Raw genomic sequence first — 17,176 nt, 5'->3', positions numbered from 1 at the left:
GGGAAGACAAGAGCCCCGGTATGTGGGCAACTAGGTGTGAAAGTCTGGATGGTCCAGCGGTGTTGACAGTGGCCCAGGCACCTGAGCCGAGGGCAGCGCCGGCAGAGCCTGAGGATGCTTAGACTTATGCTCCATACGAGACTTTTTTGGAGCAGGGGCATCCGCATTGATGCGTGACTTCTCATCTGACCTGGCATAGCTCAGGGAGGCAATGCTGCATTTGGCGGCAGTCCCCGTCAGGGAGCCACCTTTAGCTTATGCTTCTTGCATGCATGGTGGGGCTTCAATGGGTGCATCAGTACTGTGGGTGCCACACTGAAAGGCGATCACCACCAATGACAGGAGCTGCTCTGGCGGGCGGTGCTGGATCCGGCTGCACACATGGGAGCATACCCTCCTCCATGAAGTACTTGTGGAGGCAAAGTTCTCGGGTCACTTGAGTTCTGGATAGGAACAGACGGCAGATGGAGCAACAGGCAACGATGTGGGCTTCACCAAGACAGTAAAGACAGTGGTGGTGTTTGTCACTCACAGAGAAGGAGCGTGGACATGAAGCACAGTTTTTAAAACCGGCTTGCCGGGACATAGTCCCCAGGCTGGGGAAATGCCCCACAGAGGGGAAAGTCCAAGGAGAGACCTAACTATATAAACGGACAACTATATACCACTAAGAATTAAAATTATATACAGCAAAACTGAAGACTACTTCTCTTAGCAAGCTAAGAACATCGATGAACAGTTACCGCCATGCGGCGGTAAGAGTAAACTGGAGTGGCATCAAACTGCACAGCCTCTTAAAGCCCCAGATGCACATGTGGGTCAACGGACACTACTATAAACAGTTCGGCTCCAGCACATGAGCACCCGCGTTTGGAATCCACATAGGGACCATCATTCTAAGGAAAACTATTACCTCCACCTTTTTAATAACATTTGGTTAGCATTTAAATGTGACTATTATTCAAGACTGACCAATTACAAAAGAAAAGAAAAATTGAAATAAAAAACAGAAAAACACAAAGCAACTATAAAAAAAGGCATTTTGAAATGCACTTATGCTAGGTAGGCAGCAGGTAAACTCTTCAAGCAGCTCAATGGCTGTGTATTTTTTCCTATGTGTTGAGGAAGAGGTTTAATGAACCCTCCTCAGAATTTCCCAGTTAATTTCTGTATATTGATCTAGTCAGTTTTGATTGCAAGCTCTTCAGGGCAGGGACCCAGTCTTTTATTTAATATGCTCTGTAAAAGTGAGCTGTAGCTCATGAAAGCTTATGCTTTAATAAATTTGTTAGTCTCCAAGGTGCCACAAGTACTCCTTTTCTTTTTACGGATACAGACTAACACGGCTGCTACTCTGAAAGGCGTATACAAATAAGATACATATTTAAAATGTTTGTTCTAGAGGATTCTAGCAGATGAAGATGCTCAACTTAAAAAAAAATTGTTTCTGAAGGTCACTAAATACCAAAGTCAGCACTTGAGTCAGAAAATGCCAAAATTAAGGCCATTTCTTAATTTTATTTCTGCTCTCTTATATTACAACAATATTCGTTAGAACATGATCACATACTATTTTTCCACAGGTTCCATGCTCATTCATTACATAGACTGGATGGTGCAAAGTGAGTGAAACAACCATTTAGCATTTTTACCCTTTTTGTTCAATAAGTGTTCCTACTAGTTTTAAATAATGATAGAACTCCACCTTTCAATCAAGTTACCATAACCCCATAAGAAACTCTCCCAAAACTTTTTGGATAGCTATATCAACTAATTCTTCATCCACTATTTTGCTGACTCTTCCTAAGATTCAAATAGGTTAGAGAGGCACATTTTACCATTACAGAAGCCTAGGCGAGTGGCAGGATTCTTATTAAGTAGTACTCCTTTTGGTGTGTTTATCATTTATGGATTTTCTCAGGTATTATTTCTTTTACTGAAGGCACACAGGTCTATAATTCCCAGGATCATCATTAACACTTTTAATAAAGATGAGCACAATGCTAGCCACCCTGCAGCACAGAAGACTGATGATACATTATTTACTTGTATTAGTATCTTTGTTACTAATTAGTATAAATCCTTCAAAATTCAAAAATGAAGGATGTCAGCAGTCCTGGAGACATACTGCAGTTCAAATTTGACGAAACAACTTGAGAAATTTATTTTCTCTATCTGACAAAAGGAAACCTAACTGAGGCATTCCCACGCCCATCATCTTATGTGGTGAAGATCACTGTTGCGAAATTAAATGCTTATTCTCTTAATTTTGGTATTCTAGTTGATCCATTGAAACACCAGAGATCCCAACCTCTCGCCTATGTAAAGAATTTTTTTCTTCATATTTTTGGATTTTTTTTTTCAATGTCTTCTTAAAAAGAAAGCTTTCACAGGTGACCAAGACTGTCTTCTGTTCCTTTATCTGTTCCATTATCCATTTTTAAAGGATACTATGCCGACCTGAATAAACTGCTAAACCTTGCTGTTTAATACATCCTCCCCACTCTTTTCTTATTTTTGCTGTTATGTGTTGTTTAAGTATGCACATCTTCAAGGTGATAAATATTAAACATAAAATGCTCGTTTTAACCTGGTTAATGGCTACAGTATTATGTTGTGGCCAACTTAAACTGCTGTATGACTGACTTATCAAAGCAAGCAAGAATATCTACTTTGAGATGTCACTTGAGATAGTGACATGCAGCAGCATTGAGTCTTTGCTGAAGTATCAAGTAGTAGTCGCTGCTACTTCACATTTAAAAATAAAACATCTGATGATGGTCTGAATCTTGACACTATTTAAATACGTAAATATTCATTTGTACAAATAAAATTGTTCCTAAGCAACACTTTGTGATATTGTCTTACTTGACAGACTTCCAAAACTTTAGCTTCTATAATTATGGTCAAATTTTTCATTTTTCTACTGTACCAAGGATGGGGGAGGGGGCGGAACCTGACAATAGAATACCACCTAAAACTTCCCCTCCAGACACACAAGCTAATGGGTTAACACATGGGTTCCCAAACTGTGGGCCACAACATAGTCCCGGGTGGTCTGTCATGAGCAGAGTTGAGGGTATGGGGTGGCGTTGGCCCCCCAAACTGTATACACTGGCAGAGTGGCAGCCAGTGATGGCCCCCACCCGGGCCAGAGGAGCCCAGTGCCCTCGGCAGGCAGCAGAGGGCAAAGTAGAGCTGCCGTGTGATTGGCAAGGAGAAAAGGGCGAACCCTGAGAGGCAGCTGCTCCTCAGGAACCTAGAGGAGACTGGGTGATGCACAGCCGTTCCTGCTCCTAGCCACCACATCATGCAAGGGAAGGTTACTCACCCTGTGCAGTAACTGAGGTTCTTCGAGATGTGTCCCCCTGTGGGTGCTCCACTTCAGGTGTCCGTGTGTCCCGGCGCCCTTGATCAGAGATTTACAGTAGCAGTGACTGTGTGGGCCATGTGTGCGCAGTAGGCATCTCGTGGTGCTGTTAGTGTCGCATGTAGCGTGCGCACGACCCGAGCCCTCCAGTTCCTTCTCTACCGCAGAGTCCCTACTGCAAACTCCAAAGTAGAGGGGAGGAGGGCGGGTAGTGTAGCACCCACAGGGACACACATCTCAAAGAACCTCAGTTACTGCACAAGATGAGTAACCTTCCCCACTTCTTTGAGTGCTGTCCCTGTGGGTGCTCCACTTCAGGTGACTATAGAGCAGTCCCTCTCAGAGAGGGCTGGGCGGACTTCGGGTTCATTTGAGTCACTGAGGTAAGTACTGTGAGGCCCACTATGACATCATGAGTGATTGCATAGTGCTCAGCAAATGTGTGCACAGATACGCAAATGACTGCCTTAAACGTCTCTAATATTGGAACATTATTTAGGAACGCTATTGAGGTTGAAACAGATCTAGTAGAATGTGCTCTAATATGTTTGGGTGGTTCTGTATTCCGGATACAATAGCACATTTAAATGCATGTGGAGATCCATTCAGACAATCTCTGAGTGAATATAGCGTCTCCTTTTGAGTGCTCGGTAGTAGAGATGAAAAGTCATTGGGATTTCCGGAAGGGTTTGGTCCTTTCAAGGTAAAACGCTAGTGCACGCTTAATGTCTTAATGTGTGCAGGGTGGCCCCTTTTGGAGTCCCATGAGGCTTAGGGTGGAACGTAGGGAGATGGATTGGTTGGTTCATATGAAATGCTGAAGTTACTTTCAGTAGGTATTTAGGGTGTGGGCATAGCATGACCTTGTCTTTGAAGAACATTGTATATGGAGGATCAGCCATGAGCACTCCTATCTCGCTCACCCTTCTGGTGGAAGTAATAGTGACCAGAAAGGCCATTTTCATAGGTAAATGTAGGAAGGAGCAGGTGGCTAATGGTTCAAATGGTGGACTGGTCAGGCATTTGAGCCCCATGTTGAGGTCCCACGCCAGCATAGGTTGCCGAACTTCTGGGGAAACTTTTAGGAGGCTCTTGAGGAAGCGCTTAGTGGTAGGGTGCACAAAAGCTGAGGTTCCATCCATCTCTTGATGGAATGCGGAAATGGCTGCAAGATGGACTTTGATCGAGCTCATAGCTAACCCTGAACTTTTCAGCTCCAGTAAATATTCCAGCATTAATGGTAGTGGTGCTGCAGCACCCGTCGAATGTCTGTCTTGACATCAGGCAGAGAACCTCTTCCATTTTTGAAGGTAAGTATTATGCGTGGTCAACTTCCCGCTGTTTAATAACGCGTTTAACTTTTTCTGAACAGGTTAGTTCGTCATGATTGAACCATGCAGGAGCCATGCTTGCAGGTGGAGTATCTGTGGGTTCGGGTGAAGAGTGTGACTGTTGTGCTGAGACAGCAGATCTGGACGATGAGGGAGAGATCACGGAGCGCATATCACCATACACATCAGGTAAGGGTACCATGCTTGTCTGGGCCACGTTGGGACTATGAGGATAACCTTGGCCTGTCTGTTCATATCTTGTGTATCATGCGTGAGATCAGTGGAATCAGCAGAAACGCATACATGAGTTGTGCCTCCCATTTGATGAGAAAGGAGTCCTCTGGTGTTCATGGTCCCAGTCCCACTCGCAAACAGAACCTTAAGCATTTGCAGTTCATTGGGGATGCGAACAAGTGGATGATGTGAATACCCAACCAGTTGAAGATTGATCTCAGAATCTCGTCATTCATCACCCATTCATGGTCTTGGGAGAAGTACCTACTGAGTGTGTCCGCCGTTGAATTCTGGCAATTGGGTAGGTAGCATGCAGAGATGTTTATGTTGTGTTGTATACACCAGTTTTATAGTTTCATGGCTTCGATGCATAGCGAGTGGGACAAAGCATCTCCTTGGTGGTTGATGTAAAACATGCATGCAATGTTGTTGGTCATAATGCAGACAGATTCATTCTTTATATGAGGTAGGACGTACCTGCAGGAATTGCGGACTGTACGTAGCTCTAAAAGACTGATGTGTAAGTGAGTCTCCCCAGGAAACCATTTGCCTTGAATCATGTGTTAATTCGCATGTGCACCCCAACCTATCAGTGAGGCACCTGTGGCCATCATAATCGATGGGGGTTCCTGTTGGAACGAGATGCCCATACAAACATTTTGAAGTCTTGTCTACCATTGTAAAGAGTCTAGGACACTGGTTGGCACTGAGAGTTGTTTGTGCAGGCTGTATTTTCTGGGTATGTATACCGTGCTTAACCAGCCCTGTAGGCACCACATATGTACTCTTGCATGTCATACCACAAATTTGTGTCTACCATGTGTCCCAGTAGTTGCAAGACAGTATAAGCCTCTATTTGGGGGCAGAGTCATACCTCTGAGATAAAGTCTGTGATAGTTGTGAATCTGGCAAGGGCCAGAGATGCTTTGGCTTCTATGGCATCGAGGTATGCCCCAATGAAAACCAGTTGCTGGAAAAGGATTAGAGTGGATTTTCGTTCATCTGTAGCCCTAGATCCCTGAATAGTGTGATAACAGTTTGGACTGTGTCAGTTGTTTCTCCTTGAATTGACCCTTTGAGAAGGCAATCGTACAGGTAAGGGAAGATCATTATTCCCTGTTTGCATAAATGTGCTGCAACTACTGCTAGGGTTTTGGAGAAAACTCTTGGAACAGTAGACTGGCTGAATGGTAGTACTCTGTACTGAAAGCGTTCGTGTCCTACTGTGAATTGTACGTATTTTCTGTGAGCAGGATGAATGGTGATATGGAAACAAGCATCTTGGAGGTCAAGGGCTAAAAACCAGCGCCCCTGTTGCAGCGCTGGGAGAATCGTGCCCAGTGTGACTATTTTGGAACTTTTGGGAGTGTACGAACTCGTTGAGCTTCCTGAGGTCCAACACAGGTCTCCATCCCTCATTCTTCTTCTGCGTCAAGAAATAATGGGAGTAAAATCCCTTCCCCCTGTATTGAGAAGGCACTTGTTCCAGGGCACCTAGTTGTAGAAGATGATCAACTTCTTGTCGTAACAGGTGCTCATGAGAAGGGTCCCCGAAGGAGGACGGGGAGGGGGGTAAGGTAGGTGGTTGGGAGGTGAAGGGGATGGTATATTCTGAACAGACTATTTCTAAAACCCATTGGCCAATGTTATTGAGGCCCAGATGTGACAGAATGGGGGAAGGCGATGACCAAAACATGGGAATGGATTGTGCGCACGCACTGCATGGTGAGGGAGGTTGTTCAAACCCTTGACCAAATCTCTGACGCTGTGAGCGTTGATGCTGCCATTGGTTATCGTGAAGCTGTTGTTGCTGTCAATTGTTGGAGGAGTCTCTGGGTCTTTGATAAGGTTGGTATCTTCTTCTCTTTACAGGTGGGCTATAAGTCCCCAGAGTGTGCAGAGCGGCCCAAGAGTCCTTCATTGTGTGGAGCACCTGATCAGTTTTGTTCAAGAACAATTTTTCTCGATCAAAGGGTAGGTCTTCTACTTTAGTTTGTAGTTCTTTAGGGATGCCTAAGGCCTGCAACCAGGATGCCTGGTGCATCACTACAGCCATGGCTCTGGCTGTTGTGTTGGCGATATTTAAGGATGCTTAGAAGGCTGTTTTGGCTATCAGTTGACCCTTATTTACAATAGCCTGAAATTGTGATTTTTTTTTCCCCTTGAGGAGCTCTGCTGTGAATGTCCTAAGTTTCCCCGTTATCATAATTGTATTTTGCCAACAAGGCAGAATAGTTGTGACTCTGAATTGTAACGTGCCTGAAGAATAAATTTTGCACCCGAACAGGTTGAGCCTCTTGTGTTCTTTATTCTGTGGTCTCAATCCATACTGGGGTTTGCTTGCCGTATTCAATAGCGGCATCAACTGCCAAGGAGTTGGGAGGCAGACAGGCAAAGAGGAAATCTGCCCCTTTTGTGGGGACATAATACTTTCTGTCCACCCTTTTTCATGTTGGTGGAATTGAGGCCGGTGTCTGCCAGACTGTCTCCACTAGTTCCAAGATGGCATCATTGATAGGGAGAGCGATCTTGAAGGTAGATGATCGTTGTAATATTTGTACCAGCTTGTCCTGGTTCGTCTGCACTTCCTCCAGCAGGATGTCCTGGCTTTGGGTGACCTGTTTAAACAGTTCCTAGAACTGTTTGAAATCGTCCGCCAAAGTAGGCAGTGGTGGCATAATTGCCTCATCTGGGGAAGACGGACGAATTGTGTGCTTGAGACATATCCTCTTCTGAGCTCGGTGTTTCTGTTTCATCCCCAACTTCCTGAGTCTCCATGGGCTGCGGGGTGGGAGATGCTGGGTTGGAGTGTAGTTCGCCCTATGAGCTGTGGATGGCCTGGAGTGTGGACCCTGGTAAGTTGACCAGGGTTCCCAGTGTGCCCATTGCATGGGGAAGTCCACTGGTGGGTACATCCATGGTGGTCCGCACCATGGTTGAGCCATCTGGTTGTAATGGTATCTTGGCCTCCATGGGTCCAAAGTGGTCAGCGTTCCTTCACTGAGGAATGGTGTGGTGAGAAAGTGCATTGTTCCTGCACCTCGTCATCGTCTTCACTAGATGAGTGCCATTTCATGAGAGCTGCTGGGATCTCCTCCATAGCCCGCAGGGGAGCCCTCGGTACCAAGTACTGGGGAGTACGGTGCCAACGATATCAAGTCTCTCTGGTCAGGACCGTCTGTGTCGCAGGGTCCGCTCTCATTGGTGCCGGCATTGATGCCAAACGATGCTGTGTCTGGTTGGTGCAGTCAGTGCCAACTTGTTTTTGTCCGTCACTGCCGACTGCATTGTCTAGAGGCATGGTACCTGAGGAGATGATCGGTGCCGAGTCCCATGCCTTAGGCATGTCAGTCTGTGCCTCGACTCCTTCTCCTTCGCTTGGACCTCGGTGGCGCCGCAGGTACCCGGGGCGTGTATACCCAAAAAGTAACACATTTTAAATCACTTTTTAAAGCAGCACTTGGCAATATGACCAAAATGATATTGCTGAACATTAACGTAAGAAGCCCACAGAAGTGGGGGGGTTTAAAGAGGGGGGGAGGAGTGTGTTGGGGAACAGTGAGTGTGTTGGCACGCTGTCTCTAAGTACAATATTCACCAGACTGATCACTTGTTCAGAGAGCAGCCAGAAGCAACCAATCCTGAGGAATAAGCTGGTGCAGACAGGCACCCCCCCTCAGTGGAAACCGGTACACCAGCAAGGGGAGAGGGACACCCTGACATCAGCCCCCACCTCCTTCCCCAGCTCTGCACAGCACATCAGTCTCTTCCTCCCACCCCACTCTGCCTGCCTGACACTACTGTCCTAGTGCCAGGGAGAGCAGGATTCCGCATTAATCTTTTGATTACATGATTCCCTCTGAGTTCTCCCACAGCCTCCTCTCCCCACAGACCAAGTATGTCTGCTGCTGGGAGCCCACATGCTCTGCTGGGCAGTAGCTATATGAGCTCTCCATGCTGAGCAATTTCAAAACTTCCTGGGGCTTTGAAAGGGCAGGGGTGCATGCCGGTGTAGCTGGATGCAGGGCAGCGGTGCTCAAAAGAGTGAGCAGAGTGGTCACAGTGAGTAATGTGGGATACCTCTTGGAGGCCAGATAAACCACATAAGGAACACATTGTCTACACTGATGCTGCATCACTCTATGTTGCAAAAAGCTCTATGCCTCTCATTGAGGTGGTTTTATTTTTGCCAGCGTAGCAGAAGACTTTCTCGGCAGGAGGAGCACTGCAGTGCATACACTTCCACTTTTTGTCAACAAAAGCTGCCTTAGTCAACAAAACTGTAGTGTAGACAAGGCCTCGTTGCTACAGAGGTGCAGCTGCATCACACAGCACTGTACGTGTAGACAAGCCCTCATATAAGAAATGTGATAAATTTTACACAAAACTATCTAAGGCAAGAGTGTTCTACCAGATGTCATAAAATCCTATGCTGTCCACAGGCTAGTTTTCAGGTAAACAATTGATGCATTTCAGGAACTCTGGAATTGCAAGCAACTCTGGATATATTTGATTGCCCTGGCTCAATCGTCATCTGCTGAATATATGGCTCATTGAACCTTATTAATAATGGAAGGTCTGGAGTTGAGTTTGCCTTGTCTTTCAATATCAAGACAACAATGAACACAAAATCAGGGAATGGCCCTTCCCAAAACACATCAAGTAATAAGAGCACATACACAGCTCATAGAAGACAAAGCATGAAACACACACTATATGAACCCATTCTAGCAGGGCAAAGGTAGAGCAACCCCTAGCTGACCCAGATCAGAGGAGCACAGAAGGTGGCTTTTCGCTGCCTTTTTTATTAAAATTTAAGTAAATGTGCTGAGAAACATTACACCGTGGAGGATACAAATAGTTTACATCTATTAAATTAAGAAATCTTAGATCTACAACATTTAAAGCTTCAGTTTAATTTACAGTTTTATCCAAATTTTTTTTGTTATTGGTCTGGGCTTGTTACTCAGACAGCGAGATTATTATATGAATTGTGGTTTTAGGACATTTTTAATCTTATTTCTTGAAGCTATAGTTCCTTGACAATTATTGTTCTGAGAAATGAAAGCAATGTAATATTTTCTATCAACATTTTAGGTGTAATGATGGATTAGAAAAGTCTTTAGGGAAAATATTACTGTCCCAAAGTTATTTTCTGATGTCACCAAAAAATAAAACACTTGTTGTAAGCAACTAGCAAATAAGGATCAATATCACAGGTAGCTTCAGTAACTATGACGACATGTGAAAATAAAAGAAACCTGAGAAAATAGCAGGCAGAAAATCAAGTTTGTTTGAATCCCCATTTGACATTTAAACTGCCATGAGAGTAAAAAAAGGATTATGTGAAAATGAGACCTCCTTTCTCAGACTTCAGCAAGAGTTGCATGTACTTAACTGAAGATAGAATTTGGGCCTTACTTTTTGTGCATGTTAAAACTACTTTTTAGCACTATTAACACTGCAAAAATAATACTGAATTATATGCTGGTTTACATATCAGCAGAATAATTAATTTACAGCTGAAGAATCTTTACTTATTGGCAATACTAGAGTCAGCACTAGAAACTCAGTCTAGTCTGACAGTCTGGGGTAAAATAAATATAAACATAGTATCTTTTTACTTGAAAACCAAGCACATTCACCATGGAAGCCAGTAAAAGAGAAACATGGAAAACCACTACACTATTTTTAGAGTCAGTTTTCAGAGTACAAGCACACACTTCAAGGCCATTAGTGTTCAACTAGTTAACCAATCACTTACCCACTGTGCACAACTAATATTAGAATTTTTTTCTACCTACAGTGCATACAGGATAAACAAGACCACACTCCTAGATCCAGAACATTACAATCAAATAGGCCTCTTGAAGCATTACTGCCATTAGCCTCTCAGTGGTACATTTTACAATCTAGTCGGGCAGATTTTCAGCACGGACATTTCTTCCTAAGTGCTAAGGTTCCCCCTCCTTTCCCCGCCCCCCCCACACACAAAAAAAAGAGCCAAAGGGCTTTTTCTTACAATTTCAACACTTTTCAACTATCCAAAGCTACATGACCATTCATTTTTCTTTTGGGACAACATTCCGTAAATAGCACTAGTTTGTATTTTCCCTAGTCTCCATAAGAACTAAGTCACAAAGACAAGACAAGCAGCAATGGATTGCCATCTGCAGAATATATCAGATGAGCTGTTGCATGAAAAAGGCAAACAATTTTAACAAAATAACTAACCTTCATACTATGCTTGGCTTACTGATCTATAATAATAATAAAATAATAATACCTAGCTCTCATTATAGCAATTTTCATCAGTCGGTCTCAAAGCACTTTGCAAAGGAGGTCAGTAACATTATCCCCAGTAAAGATAAGCATTTTACATTATATATAAATAGCGATACAATTTTAAGAGGACTGTCCTCTGATAATACAAATTATTAAAAGGCAAAAAAAATACAACAGATAAAAAGTTGTTAATAATTGTAGTAAACTTTTTTTATTCTGATCTGTGGTCTTAACTGTAAGAGTGCTTTGCAAATATGTGATAGGCAAAACAGATCAAGATTGCTGTATGAAATAACTATAATATACTATACCAAGCCTTTTAAATACCAAAATAGTAGTTAACTGCACCAAATTAATAGTACAGACTGGTTTAGCTTTACAGACATCATGGGTTTAATTCTGCCTCTGGGGTGTGCTGAAGGCAAACAGGTTCATGGAACCCTTGTCTCCTGTTCCCAGTGCACTGAAAAAGGAGGCAAACATAATTCAGCTCTCAGAGCTGCGAAGTAGAAAGAGGAACTTACTGGTACTGGTAGAATTAGCAGCTGCAGAGGGGGGAGATTCTAGGTATTGCAAGGGTTGAGCAGCTGTGCTGGGAAAGTGGTGGCTATACTTGTTGAACAGGTGTAGCAAGAGGTGCCCCTCCCAGTACTCTCCCCAGGACTCTTCAATGCTGCTCAAGTTTTAACAGTTATAACTCAGCCCCATGTTCACACCTAATAATTACAGGAGAACTTGATTTATGTTTTAAAAATTAAGTAGCACTTTGGAGTTGTCAACTATCTTTGTGATGTTCCAACTGGACTAAACTGACGAGCACCGATTCTGAGAAATTGTAAACTGCAATATAATAATTAAGAAAATAAAGCAATTAAATTACTATTGACTTCAGCTAATAGCAAGACAAATATTAACTTTCAACTTATAAATAATTTTGTAGTCCATATTTATTCTAAAACTTTGTTTTTGAGGTTTCCATCCAATAAATAATTAGGATGTATTAATACCCCTAATGTTATGCTATCCATAACAGCTTCACTGCAAAAGCCTACAAAAGCAATTGTTGCCAGTAGACATCAAGGCTGTTTTCTAACAGGATTTCTGACTAATTTGCCAAAATCAAATGCTTTTCTGGCATAATATTTTTTTAATCTTTAAAATTAATTTAGAGAGACAAATATAACCGAACAAAGCTCCTACAGAGTTACCAGGTCAGATAAAAGGGTAAATAGTTTATGGAACTATTCACCCAACGCACAGCCAAAGATTAAACACTTAAAAATTCACCTTGAGGAAAACAAAGCACAACTTTCATCCACGGTGAAAATGTGCTTGCAAAACAAAAATTCACAAAATTTCACTATTTGAAGGAAGACTCATACACTACTCATTCAAATTTCTTCTCTCTGCTATTAAAACTGTTGTTTCTAAATACCATAAACACATATAATAAAGAAACATGTTTATGTACCTCAGTTTTATTCTTATTTCAGTCCTTTGAATAAATATGAAATACCAAGTCTGCCCATACAAAATAACTTTAAAGATTTCATTTTTAAAAAATAAAAAATTAGGAATACTGGATTTGCACTTGTAAATTTTCACTTTTTTGCTCCCTAGGGATGCAAGTAGGTTTGTATTATTATGCAATTATCTGCTATTTTGTTCTACAGCATTCAGACAGCAAAATGACCTTACACAATTGTAAATTTGGTAGCGTGAGCCAAAATTTTCAAGCATTCATTTACCAATACAGAATCAACATTCTTCCCTAAACTATCTAAAATCAAAGTATAAGAAGAATAAGTCAACAAGGATACAAATTAGAGGTTAGTCGTGCTCTTTATACTTTTTAAAAAATCCCCACGTGACATGTCATTCTGCCATCACAGTGGGCTTAACAGTACCTCTGAAAATCATCTACCAACAAGCAAGCAATCTTGCTAACCTCAATCTCAGTTTCTCCAATGATGAAGGTAAAAACAGAAAATAAGAGATATTTTAATCACCGCACTAGATGTGACTGGTTCCCAATATGTTTTTTAAAAAGTTGTCCTTTTTGTAGTCAAAAAATAAAGATTTCACAAAAAATCTTCTTAGATTTCAGTAAAGATTAAGGCAACTGCATACAAGCAACTCTTCCCCAACAGTTTCTCTATTCTCACATCCCAGAAACCAAAGTTAGAGGAAGGGGAAAGGGAAAGTGTATGTACAAAAATGTACCAAACAGAAGGCTTCCCCTTTAGGTTCTATCACCTCTAATTTACCATCTTTATTATTTACTCTCAGTGTTCTACATTTCAGAAGCAAATCTTCTCCATATATTTTAGCCATAACTAAATGAAATATTTACAAGGTGCTACTAATAAGCAGATGTGCCACATAATTAGCAACAACAAATCCACTTACTTTTTTCTCCTTCTCATGATGTTTATCCTGAGAGTGAGAGGAAGAATCACTTAAACTTTGATCATATGACCTATTAGATCCCCGTTTGCTCTTTTTCTAAAAAGAGAAGATATATTTATGTATGTAAAAAAGGAACCATTTTAATAAATTACGGTACAATCCATTTCAACTGAGCTTGATAAAAATGCCTTACTGCTCCACACCAAAAAATAATGCTTTTAACTGAAAGCCTGACAAAAACTGACACTGACAAATCTGTTTCAAGTGTTAATGTTAACTATCCCAAACATACCAGAAGTCAACTACCCTTAGATTGACATATGCAGCCTGTCAATTTGCAAATATGCTTTCCACAAAAGAGCCAATACACCACCTTTTAACAATGTTAAATTACACTTGGATATATTTTCACCTTCTGGTAACTTAAAACAAAAAAAACAAAGAAGATTTTTCTCAAATGAGAATATGATAAGCCATGGTGCTGACACTGCCATTAACTTAAACAAGACACAGGGAAAAATGCATACTTGAGGCATGTCTCAAGTGCACTGTGAGGAGGCGGGGGTTTGGCTTCATGATTTATCATCCAAATAAATACCCAGTCTGGAGTATCTTATCAGTTATGAAACAGAAGTTGAAAAACAATTTTTAAAAAAGATACAAGGATGTCAAGTTAATACATTGGTGACAGATAATGATTTTTTTTTTGTATTATAATAATACCTAGGAGCCCTTGTTCGGGACCAGGACTTCATTGTGCCAGGCAAGTGTTCAAAATTCTGAAGTCACTTCATAATTCCAAAACAAAACAGGCAAAGCATTTCTCAGTGACTGCACCACAATTAAGGCATTTTGAAGACACTACGCCCAATGCTGCTTATCTAACCATCCTAGATTCTCAAGGTTACAACAGAAATTCACTACCTAGGTGTCTTACAACTACTATAAAGGGAAAAAATTGTGCATTTACTAGCCATTATTAACAGAACCTCACTAACAGTCCATCGGAAAGCTTCATATAACCAACGTTCTCTAGCCAATTATAGCTGCTGTTCGTATTTCAGTCTTCTGGTGGAAAGCCACATGCCACAATGTTTAAAATACGGGGATTTTTTTTTTTAAAAGAAATATTAATCTGATAACAGTGTAAGTATCCTTAAATCATGTCTGCACAGAAGCACTGCGGACAAATTCAGTGTTAGTGTAAACATCAGTTGAGTCATTGAATTATGCTTACTTACACCAATGGCTGAATTTAACTCTAAGATTTTAATACTGTTTTAATAAATAAAAGCTGTAAATCCTCCAAGTCTGAACACATACATTAATATGAAGAGATAGTCAGGATTATCAAACCAACGATCATCAGAAGAGGTACAAGCCACTCAACTCACAGGGTCTGATCCAAAGTCCACTGAAGTCAATGGGAGTCTTTCCCCTGACTTAAAAGAGCACTGGATCAAGCCCTAAAGTATTCCCTTTCTGGTGTGCTTCAGAAAAAGACAGTTAGCCAAGGATCTCAACTGAATGTAGAATAATAGATCAACACACAGGATGCTAGGAGGAGGAGAACAGAAGAAGAATTTGTGGGCTGATATATCCTCCAATACATGGCTTGACAAGAGGAAAACATTTGTTAAGATGCTTACAGAAGAATACGTTAAGTGTGGCCAAACTAATCAAATAGGAAGAGGAAACCTTACAGGACCTTAATACAAACAGACATAGGTGCCAACTCTGTGGGTGCTACAGGGCTGGAGCACGCATCAGAAAAAAAACAGTGGGTGCTCAGCACCCACCATCAGCCCCACCTATCAGCTCCTCTCCCTCCCCCCAGGGTCTCCCACCCACCGGCAGGCCCCCCCATCAACCCCTCCCCCTTCCTCCCAGTGCGTCCTGCCCGCTGCGATCAGCTGTTCAGCAGCATGCAGGAGGCACTGGGAAAGAGAGGGAGGGGCGGGGGAGGCGCTCTCAGGGGTGGAGCGGAAGTCGAGCACCCCCAGGGAAGTGGAAAGTCGGCACTTCTGAAAGCAGAAGCTCATTTTGAACAATACACGTCTATTACATTTTTTTTCAAGTCACTGTCTAAACATGCTCCCTATTTTTCTCTGACAGAGATAATACATTCCAAAGCAAACATTTGTTCATAACACTATAATACATTTTCAGGAAGTATTTCTACCCTCAAAATTAAATCATTACCATAAGGAAAAAACAAGAATATTTTCCACATAATTTTGTATAATTTTATTCAGTTTCTTGTATAAGCAACACCCTAATCCACATACAATACTATTTTATTGCTATTAGTAACTCAAGTCATTGAGTAAAAATTCAAGTTAGTGTCATATTTTACATACTGAATTCAATAAATTCTTACCAGCTTACTAAAATGGTATTTACAGTAGCCACAGTATTGGACATTATCTGCACCATTACCCTCTTCTTCACAAAGAAGACCTGCAAACTGTGCACTGGGGAAGGAAAAAAAAAAATTCAAGATCAAAAGTAATTTTATACCAAGTCACCTCAAAATCTCTAGAAGAGACTTTCAAATATAGATACGTAAAGTTACTGGGGAGATTTCCAAAAGTCACAAACAGGGAGAAGAACATGCAACTATCACTGCCTCCATGCGATGCGGTGCCTAACTTACCTTTGTAAGTCTCCCCCTACGCTACTAAATCCATATTTAGACACCTAAATAAGGCACCAGTCCAACAATGCATCCGCTTAGGTGCAGAACACGTTTAAAAAAATCAGGCCACTTACTAAGGTTCCTAACTCTGAACTTGTCCATATTTGTCTACACTTGTGGCAGTGGGTAGGGTACGCGTAGCTACACGGGGTAGTGAAAGGCAGCTTGCATCCACATTCACTGCTGTGTGTAGTTACACCAGGCACTGAAAGGATCCAGAGGGGGAAAGCAGCAGGGAAAGGCTCCAGCAGCAGCTACCAGAGCTTTTCCCCACTGCCTTCCCCCTGCCAGAGGCTTTCCCCACCACAGTGAAAGGCTTCAGTACTGGGGAGCTACCAGAGCCTTTCTGCGCTACCAGAGTCTTTCACTGCAGCAAGGAAAGACTAGCAGTGGGGAAGCAGAGGGACACAACATTGCTAAATATAGCAGTGTAGATGTGGGAGGTACTGTTTGGGTGTGTAGAGAGCCATGTAAGATGTATGCCTGAACCCTAGGGCATATGGGGCATTCTACTTGCCTAAGCAGTGCCTCCCCATGTACACTGCCATTTTTCCCATGCTAGCTGGGCGAGCAGTGTCTGTACTTTACACACTGCCATAAGTATAGATCTACCTTCAAACTCTTGGCCCAAAAAACTTCATTTATCTAAGCAAAAGAATAGTTTTCAACACACCAATGTTTTAGACAACAGTAGAAACTATTCAAGTCCTGAACATGTCAACAGCTACTCTTCTGATCTACTAGAAGAAATGCATTAATAGAAGATATAAAGATTAAAGAATTTTAAAATGAAACTGAAAGTACCATAACAAATGAAGCCATATTTTATTGATTTAAAATGGTCAGTAT

At 41.9% G+C, this 17,176-nt stretch overlaps 1 protein-coding gene across 10 annotated transcripts in view; it reads right to left on the bottom strand.

The window, feature by feature from the left end:
• MLLT10 (MLLT10 histone lysine methyltransferase DOT1L cofactor) overlaps positions 1-17,176 on the bottom strand; it is a 225,128-nt gene that overhangs the window by 116,629 nt on the left and 91,323 nt on the right. For 8 of the 10 annotated variants that reach the window (XM_073334208.1, XM_073334203.2, XM_073334205.2 and 5 more), the window contains 2 exons: positions 16,010-16,103; positions 13,630-13,725 (listed from right to left, as the gene is read on the bottom strand). In XM_073334208.1, the coding sequence (XP_073190309.1) occupies positions 13,630-13,725; positions 16,010-16,103 (190 nt within the window). The remainder of the gene's footprint in view (positions 1-13,629; positions 13,726-16,009; positions 16,104-17,176) is intronic. The other 2 variants (XM_073334206.2, XM_073334213.2) reach the window with 1 other exon arrangement.

The sequence above is a fragment of the Lepidochelys kempii genome, chromosome 2 (assembly GCF_965140285.1).
Source record: "Lepidochelys kempii isolate rLepKem1 chromosome 2, rLepKem1.hap1, whole genome shotgun sequence".
Taxonomy (NCBI): domain Eukaryota; kingdom Metazoa; phylum Chordata; order Testudines; family Cheloniidae; genus Lepidochelys; species Lepidochelys kempii.
Note: the sequence above shows the minus strand (reverse complement) of the source record. Positions and strands in the feature narration are given on the sequence as shown.